The 9,552-nt window shown below is 35.6% G+C and overlaps 1 protein-coding gene across 4 annotated transcripts in view; it reads right to left on the bottom strand.

The window, feature by feature from the left end:
- The window catches only part of CFTR (CF transmembrane conductance regulator), a 184,557-nt gene that overhangs the window by 33,700 nt on the left and 141,305 nt on the right, over positions 1 to 9,552 (bottom strand). For all 4 annotated transcript variants that reach the window (XM_017867350.1, XM_017867353.1, XM_017867352.1 and 1 more), the window contains one exon: positions 8,167 to 8,418. In XM_017867350.1, coding sequence (XP_017722839.1) covers positions 8,167 to 8,418 — 252 coding nt within the window. The remainder of the gene's footprint in view (positions 1 to 8,166; positions 8,419 to 9,552) is intronic.

Genomic DNA, 9,552 nt, shown 5'->3' with positions numbered 1-9,552 from the left:
GCACTATTCACAATAGCAAAGACTTGGAATCAACCCAAATGTCCATCAGTGACAGACTGGATTAAGAAAATGTGGCACATATACACCATGGAATACTATGCAGCCATAAAAAAGGATGAGTTTGTGTCCTTTGTAGGGACATGGATGCAGCTGGAAACCATCATTCTCAGCAAACTATCGCAAGAACAGAAAACCAAACATCGCATGTTCTCACTCATAGGTGGGAACTGAACAATGAGATCTCTTGGACTCAGGAAGGGGAACATCATACACCGGGGCCTATTATGGGGAGGGCGGAGGGGGGAGGGATTGCATTGGGAGTTATACCTCATGTAAATGATGAGTTGATGGGTGCTGACGAGTTGATAGGTGCAGCACACCAACATGGCACAAGTATATATATGTAACAAACCTGCACATTGTGCACATGTACCCTAGAACTTAAAGTATAATTAAAAAAAAAAAAAAAGAAAGTGGAAACATATAAAATGCTCAGTTAAAACCACAATGGAAAGAAAAGAGTAGACAATAAAATATGAACAAAGAACAAATAATGTAACAGACAGAAAACAGTAATAAATATGGTAGATGTTTATCTAACTATATCAATAATCACTTAAAATATCAATAGTCCAAGTATTCCAATTAAAAGACAAAGATTGTCAGAGTGGATCAAAAAACAAGTCTGAACTATTTGTTGTCTACAAGAAACCCACTTTAAATTTAAAACAACAAACTAAAAGTAAGGGGACGAAGAAAGTTAAGTAATTTTAACACCAACCAAAAGAGACATGGGGAGACTATATCTCTTTCAGAGAGAACAGACATCAGAGCAAGGAAATAATCAGGGGCATTATACGACAATAAATGGGTCACTCTCCAAAAGACATACCAATTTTTCATGTGTATGTTTCTAGCAACAAGTATCAAAAGACACGAAGCAAAAGTTGGTAAAAGTGTAACAAGAAATAGAATATTCACTACTAGAGTTGGAGACTTCAGTGTCCCTCTACAAAGAATGGACAGATCCAGCAGGTGGAAAATCAGTAAGGACATAGTTGAATTCAACAGCACCATCAATCAACTGGACATAATGGATGTCTATAGACTACCTCATTCAAAAATAGTAGAATACACAGTCTTCCAAAGCTTACACGGAACATTCACCAAGATAGATCACATTCTAGGCCATAAATCACACTTAACAAATTTTATAAAAATTAAAATTATACAATATGTGTTCTCAGACCACAATGGAATTAAACTAGAAATCAATAACAGAAAGATAGCTAGAGAATTTTTTTAAATGGTGATTAAACAACACACTTCTAAGTAACACATGGGTCAAAAGAGAAATATCAAGAGAAATTTAAAAATATTTCAAACTAAATTAACATGAAAATACAATTCATGAATATTTGTGAGATGCAGACAAAGCAGGGCTTAGAGGGAAATTTACATCATTGAATGTATAAGAATGCAAAGGGATCTTTAATCAATAATATAAGCTTCCACCTTGGATAACTAGCAAAAGATCAAATTAAATCAAATATAAGCATAATAAAAAAACATTAAATTGAAATCACGAAATCAACAGAGAAAATCAATAAAACAAAAAGTTGATTCATCAAAACATGAAAATAGAGATATCTCTAGCTTGGCTAACAATAAAAAAAAGAGATGGGACACAAATTGCTAATATCAATAAAATGAAAAAGGGGACATCACAACAGATCCCTTGAACATTAAAAGGATAATAAAAGAATACTATGAATAACTCTATGTCAACAAATTTGATAACCTAAATGACATAGACTAATTCCTTGAAAGACAATCTGCTAAAACTCACATGAGAAAAAATAGGTAATCTGAATAGTCCTATATCTATTTTAAAATAATTAATGACCTTCCAAAACAGAAAGCACCAGGTCCAGATGGGTTCACTGGTGAATTCCACAAAAATATTTAAAGTAGAAATTTTACCAATTATCTGCAATCCCTTCTCAAATGTAAAAGCAGAGGAAATACTTCCTAACTCATTCTATGAGGACAGCATTACCTTAAAACCATAAGCAGATAAAGATGTCACAAAAAAACTACACACCAATATTTTTTCATGAACACCAATGCAAAAATTCTCGAAAAGTATTAGCAAATTGAATTCAACATGTATACAAATAATTATATACCACAACCAAATGGGATTAATCCCAGGTATACAAGGTTGATTCAGCATTCAAAAATCAATTAATGTACTTCTCATCAACAGGCTAAAGAAAAATAAAGTGCTCAAACCAATAGATGTAGAAAAGCATTTCACAAAATTTAACACTCATTCCTGATTATTTTGTAAAAAAAATCAGTGAATTAAAAATAGAAGGAGACTTCTTCAACTTTAGAAAGAAAACTTCTATGAAAACCCTACAGCTAAAATCATACTTAATAAGAAACTTGAAGTTTTCCCACTAAGATCAAGAACAAGACCAAGGTATCCCCTCTCACTACTACTTTAACATCATATTGGAAGTCCTAGCTAATGAAATAAGAAAAGTAGATAAAAGATACACAGATTGGGAAGGAAGAAATAAAACTAAGTTCAGATGATGATCATCTATGTAGAGAATTTAAAACAGTTGACAAAAAATCCTTGAAACTATCAATAACTGATTATAGCAAAGTTGAAAGATATAAGGCTAATATGCAAAAAAATCCATCATTTTCCTATATAACAGCAATGAAAAATTGGTATTTGAAATTAAAATCACAATACCATTAACAGTGGCATTCTTCAAAAATGAAACACTTGAACAAAATTAACAAAATATGTAAAAAAGACTATATGAGGAAAACTAAATTCTGATAAAAGAAATCAAATAATCAAATAAATGGAGAAATATTTCATGATGATGGATAGGAAGCTTCAACATTGTCAAGATGTCAGTCCTTCCCAAATCCATTTATAGATTCAAGCTAATCACAATCAAAATCCCAGCCAGTTATTTTGCATACATTGGCAAACTGATTCTTAAGTACATAAAGAGAGACAAAAGACCCAGAATAGCCAACACAGTATCAAAAGAGAAGAAAAAAATCAGATAACTGAAATTACTCAAGTTTTATAGTTCAATTAAAAGATTGAGGCAGCACAACACAAATACCTTCAGTTTCCCAACTCTGTGCTCAAAGGTTCTCTTTAACTCCACTTATCTCCTTTCCTCCTATCTTGGAGAAGATAGTTTTCTCCTCAGTGCAGAGGCAAATGCCTCCATATTGCATTTGCTATGACCATTCCCCACAGACCAGTGCTCTTGCTTTCTACTTCCTACCACCAACACTGGTGTTCTACATAGCTTCTTATTTCAGTAACCACCCATTCCCCTACCTTTTGCAACTAGTCTTTTACCATCACTCCTTTTTTACCTAATGGCTTTATTTTTCATTTTTCTTCCTTTTGTTTTTTGTTTTGAGACAGTGTCTCACTCTGTCATCCAGGCTGTAGTGGTGCCATCACAGCTCACTGCAGCCTTAATCTCCTGGGCTCAAGTGATCCTCCTGCCTCAGTCACCTAAGTAGCTGGGCCTACAGGCACATACTACCACACCCATCTAATTTTTGTAATTTTTGTGGAGACAGCATTTTGCCATGTTGCCCAGGCTTGTCTAGAACTCCTGGGCTCAAGTGATCCTCCCATTGTCCTCTCTAAGTGCTCGATTACAAGCATGAGCCACCACACCCGGCCCTAATGGCCTTCTTAAACAAGGGCTTTCATGCTTGGGCAAGAATGCATCAGCACGGTCTGGAAGTTGTGCTGAAACTCAGACCCCTGTTCACACCCTCAGAATTTTTAATTCTTTGTTGGGGCCCAAGAATGAACATTTCTCATAAGTTCTTACGTGGTACAGATGATGCTGGTCCAAGGACCACCCTTTGAGAAGCCCTGCTCTTGAAGATGACCAAAGACCACTAAAAAAAGAAAACAAACTGTTTTACCTATCCTACTCACAATAATTCTGACACTAACAATGTGGGTTTTCGACACCAAGCAATGCTAACAACTGTCTGTTATTAGCATAGACCCCACAGGATAAGGGCTCATTCCCTTAAGACTGCCTCCCAACACACTTCAAATGCCAATGGCAAGCCCAGATTGTCACCTGTGCTTCTGACGGCGCATCTGTAAATTGCACATATCCATGAACTCTTTAGGTTTGCTAATTTGCTAGAATGGCTCACAGAACTCAGGGAAACAGTTTACTTACTAGGTTACCAGTTTATTATAAATGGATACCACTCAAGAACAGCCAGATGGGAGAGATGCATAGCAAAAGGTATGTGGGAAGGGGAGCAGAGCTTCTGTGCTCTCTCTGGAATACCACCTTCTGTGCACCTCAATGTCTTCACCAGCCTGGAGGCTCTCCAAAAAAAACTTCCAGTTAAGGCTTATCAGGTGACTTCATTACATAGGCATGGTTGATTAAATCACTGGCCATTGTTGATTGTACACAATTTTCAGCCACTCATCCCTCCCTGGAGGTCAAGGGGTGATACTGAAAGTTTCAACCCACCCTCCTGGCAACCAGCACTTCCCCACTCCTGTCTTTAGGGACTTCCCAAAAGCCACCTCATAAATAGAAACTGGGGTATAGTTGATGGGGCTTGTTATGAATAACAAAGGAAGTTATTCACTTTTATTGCTCTAGAGCTATTTCAGGAACTAGGGGGCGGGGAACATATAACAAAAGATGCTCCTGTAGCTCTTATCACTTAGGAAATTGCAAGGGTTTTACCTCTATACCAGGAACCAAATAGCACCTAATAGCAAAATCTACCTGGATCATCTGAGTTTTCAACTGTATTGCTTTAGCTCTCAAAATCCAAAATTGGAGGTTGGGCACAGTGCCTCATGCTTGTAAATCCTAGCACTTTGGTAGGATGAGGCAGGAGGATTACTTGAGGCCAGGAGTTTGAGACCAGCCTGGGCAACATAGTGAGATCCTGTCTCTATATTTATATAGATTAAAAAAAAAAAAGATCCATAGTCTCTTATCTATCTTGCTCCAATCTTGTCTCCCATTGCTTCCTTTGGCATCCCCCAACCTGATTGAACTGTTTCTGCACACTGTTTTCTGTGCATGCCCCTTGCCTCATGTTATGCCCTTTGCCTGGAGCACACTTTCCCACCCACTGAGACAGCCAAATGCCTAGGCAGATTTAAAAAAGGGTCCCAGAGAATCTCTAACCGACCCCATAAGTGTTTATATCAGATGCTTTTGCGCAGATGAGGGAACCTGCCCAGGGCTTGTCTGGGCATGTGGACTGGAGTCTCACAAGCACACCGAGGGGAAGTGGGTGGAGCCATGGGGAATTCGCACCTTATGCAGGGGAGAGGCTGATCTCTTCAGTTCCTGTGTAGTGGCCTGGGATTCAATCTGTGAGCAAGACTCCATCTCGATTTGCTGAGTTTTTTTTCTTTTTTTCCTTTTCGCCCAATAAAATCCTACTCTACTCATGCTTCAATGTATCTGTGTGCCTATATTTTCCTGATCATGTGAAAAGAACCCGGGTTTTTAGTTGAACTAAGGAGCAAAATTCTGCAACACCACCTTTACTTGTTCAAAAACACAGCTCAATTCTCAAAGCTTCATTCTAAATGCCACTTCCTGTATAAAACCTTCCCTTAATAGCCTAACTGTCCGCCAACTGATACTAACTGCTTCCTCCTCTGAATTCCCATAGCATTTACCTGAATATCTCTTATTCAAGGGCATTTCAAGGATTCTGGGGGCCCAAGGCTTGTAAATTTGGAGGGAGGGCTCTTTTCAATAATAAAGATTATAGAATTATAAATACAAAATTAGATACAGGGCCTTCGAAGTTGGCTCAGGCAAATGAAGGTCTGTGAAACTTAAGCTTTGTTATTGTCACAATAAATCTGCCTCAGGTTTCAGTGGATCTTACGTTTCCCCTTTTAGATTATCATCTCCTGGGACAGAAATTTTCTTCCCCTGCCCCATGTTTTCTGTTCTTCCACCTTCTTTAAAGAGGAGCAATGGTATCTGGTGAAAAAGCACTTTGAACTCAGACAGATTTGGGTTTAAGATCCCTGCTTCTTTACTCACTTAATTGAACCGCAGTTTCCTCCATTGTGGAAAATAAAAGGAATCATATCTGCCTTTAGGGTTATAATGAGATCAAATGTAACAGCAAATAAAAGTGTTTAAACAGTGCTTAGGAAATGATGAGCTCTCAATAAATATTAGAGTCCCTCTTTGGATGTGCCAAACAAAAATTACAGGAAGTCATTGTTATAGATTAAGCTCTCTCACGAGGCCTCAACAGACCAGACTAAAAGTAAAAATGGAATCACCCATGTTCACCAAAGCAAAACTGAGTTGTTATCTGGCCTTCCAAGAAATCAAGAAAGAAGACAGCCTGATTTCCCAAACAGGTCAGTTTCAAACTTCAATCTTAAAGTTCCCTCTGTTTTAATTATTAATGCAATGTTAACCAATCAGTGGCTTTCCTATTATTCTGTCTCCTTGCCCCACCTTTCAAGAAAAGTAACTTTGAAATGACCAATTCTCTTTTTGTTCTTTGTTTCTGCTTCGTTTGGCCCTTTTTTTGGGTCTATAAAGTCAAGCTCCTTTGCTCAACTTACTGGAACACTTATTCCAATTTGTGAAATGAAGGATTGCCCAAATCTAGAGTAGAAAATAAAGCTGACTGAGATCTTTAAACTAAAATTGTTGTCATTTTGTCTTTTGACAAATGGCACAATCCATAGCCTTATGCGAGTGATTTTCAATTCCCCCAGAGTACCTAGACAGTGCCTTGCAGTGAATAGTTACTGAACACACATGGCCTATTTTGTATATACAGGTTCAGAGAAAATGAAATACCTGAGCATATTACTTCTTTCTCATTTTGCTACATCTCAAATTACTAATCTCACATCAGGGAAACTTCCTATATTAATGAGGACTCCACAAATTCTATTGCTTTACTAGGGCCTGCTTGAATTTAATTTAGTGGACAAATGAGCATTAGCAAAGCAAAGGGGTGGCAGGATGTCAGGAGGAGAGAAGTCAATTTATTAGGCTTTCTACCAGTTTTATACCAACCTATTCTTGCTATTGTTTATAATAATGATATCACTTTTGGCATTCATCTTGGTGACCCCAGGAAAAAACACTTTCAGCTACCTATGGTATTCTAAAAGTTCTAAAATCCATGGGCAAAATCAAACTCATATATTCTGAAACTCATGAGCAAAACTGTTTCTATGGCAGTGTTAGCAACGGTGGCCTAACATCTTTACTAACTGTATTTCTCTATATATTTTTGTATCTGTGTTTGCAATTAACCACAGAGAGATAAAGTTTTAAAATTCAGTTTTCAATTCAGTTTTCAGCTCCCTTTTATTTTATCCAAGTAAAAAAAGAAAATCAATCAAAATATATAATACCCTTGCCTAAATTTATAGAGCAGTCCAGAATTAGGGATTTGAAGACAATTAAGAACTATATTTATGGAGCCTGAAGTATATGGATAATGATCATCCCTGTCTCCAAGAATCAATTCCAGAAATTAGTATATATTAAGTTCCTTCTATGTGTTCAGCCCAGTGCTAGGATCCATAAGAAGGATTTCAAAATAATGCCAATTACTCATGCTTAATAAATATAGTAAATAACAAGGAAAAATAATCTATATCTCAGTTAAAACTTCAAAGAAAAACAAAACAAACTGAAAAAAGCTAGAAAAAAAGTATCACTTGTTTGGCAGAACAGAACTTAGATAAAATTTAAGACAATAGATGGAGTCAGCAATAAGATATTACTGGAAGGTATTTTCAAGATGGAAAATCTAAAACATGTTATACTTTTGATTTATTTAATGGCTTCTTTAGTTATTAACCTAGCAATTAATTAGATATTCTGCAAGAACAATCACATTAAAATAAACCCATTATATAGATTCAGGACTCTGCAAATTAAATTTCATATTAAAAATAATGATTCCATATAATAAAACATGTATGTTCAACATTGATTCTGCTCTACAATAATAATGTTACAAATAGATTCTACTAACACATTGCTTCAGGCTACTGGGATTCACTTACTGAACACAAGTCTAACAAAGCAAGCAGTATTCAAATCTCACCCTCTGGCCAGGACTTATTGAGAAGGAAATGTTCTCTAATATGGGATTTCCACCTTCTGTGTATTTTGCTGTGAGATCTTTGACGGTCATTTGGCCCCCCGAGGGCCAGATGTCATCTTTCTTCACGTGTGAATTCTCAATAATCATAACTTTCAAGAGTTGGCCATTCTTGTATGGTTTGGTTGACCTGGTAGATTTACCTTCTTCTGTTGGCATGTCAATGAACTTAAAGACTCGGCTCACAGATCGCATCTGAAATAAAAATAACAACATTTTTGTTTTTAAGAATGGCAGACAATTTCATAATTAGTTTGATGTTTCCTAAAAAATAACTTGTAAAATGCGACACTTGCTACTTGTCACTTGGTTATTTGTCGGGCTTTTCAATGAACTAACAGGAAATAATTGGATATAATTAAAAGCTTAACCGAAGAGAAATAACCAGGACTTATATAAATGGGCTCTGTATAGGCCTGTTTATTTTTGTGATCACCTAATTCTCAGTTATGTAAGCCACACATAAATAGCCAAACTATTCTCAAGGGAATAGATGACGTCAAAGAGAAAATTTATTTCTACTATGAGCAGCACTGCACAATGCTGTATAACCGGTATATTACAATAAAATGTACCACACCTCAAAATCACTACTGAAGATTCTTCTCTCTCTCGAACTACCTTAGTAACTAACTATAATTTTATGTGTCAACCAGGTGGTTAAGTGAACTCTTGATGATTAGACAATTTTAAACAACTTCGCTATAATCTTCAAACAATTTAAGTAATTGGCAAATATCTGCAGTTAAATAATTACACTTTTAATCTAAATTACTTAAATACTCATTTTTAGTGCCAAGGAAAATGTAATTGCATATAAGGGTTATATTTGAAGTTAAATATTTATCTGCTTTATAAATCTATTCATGTAACATTTAATAAAGTTTATCTTTAATGCATTCAGAAATAAAATGACTCAATTTTTAAAGATGTTCCATTTTTTTAAAAAAACATACTTCTTTGAATAATTATGACTTATTGGAATTTGGAATATGATTTTTAAAACAACATGGCATACAATAAGTACCCAATAAATATTTGAACAATAAATGAATAAAGGAATGAATATACTAGTGAGTAAATAAATATAAATGAATAAAAAGAATGAATTTGAAGACTTTGAATTCACTCAACTTCTATTTTTAAAAGATATCATCTTTGATCCTGTGACTCAATCCTTCCCAGGTATTAGTAGCTGACTAGACACAATTTTACTCTTATTTTTAGTCTTACTAGTAATTATTGATGCTGGCTTTATTCAGTCAAAAGTTTAACGAGCTTTCCTTTACAATATTAACATATCATCTTATTTATACCAAATGTTTAGAC

This window comes from Rhinopithecus bieti, unplaced genomic scaffold, assembly GCF_001698545.2.
Source record: "Rhinopithecus bieti isolate Rb0 unplaced genomic scaffold, ASM169854v2 scaffold_3858, whole genome shotgun sequence".
NCBI lineage: Eukaryota > Metazoa > Chordata > Mammalia > Primates > Cercopithecidae > Rhinopithecus > Rhinopithecus bieti.
This window is presented reverse-complemented; position numbering and strand designations above follow the sequence as displayed.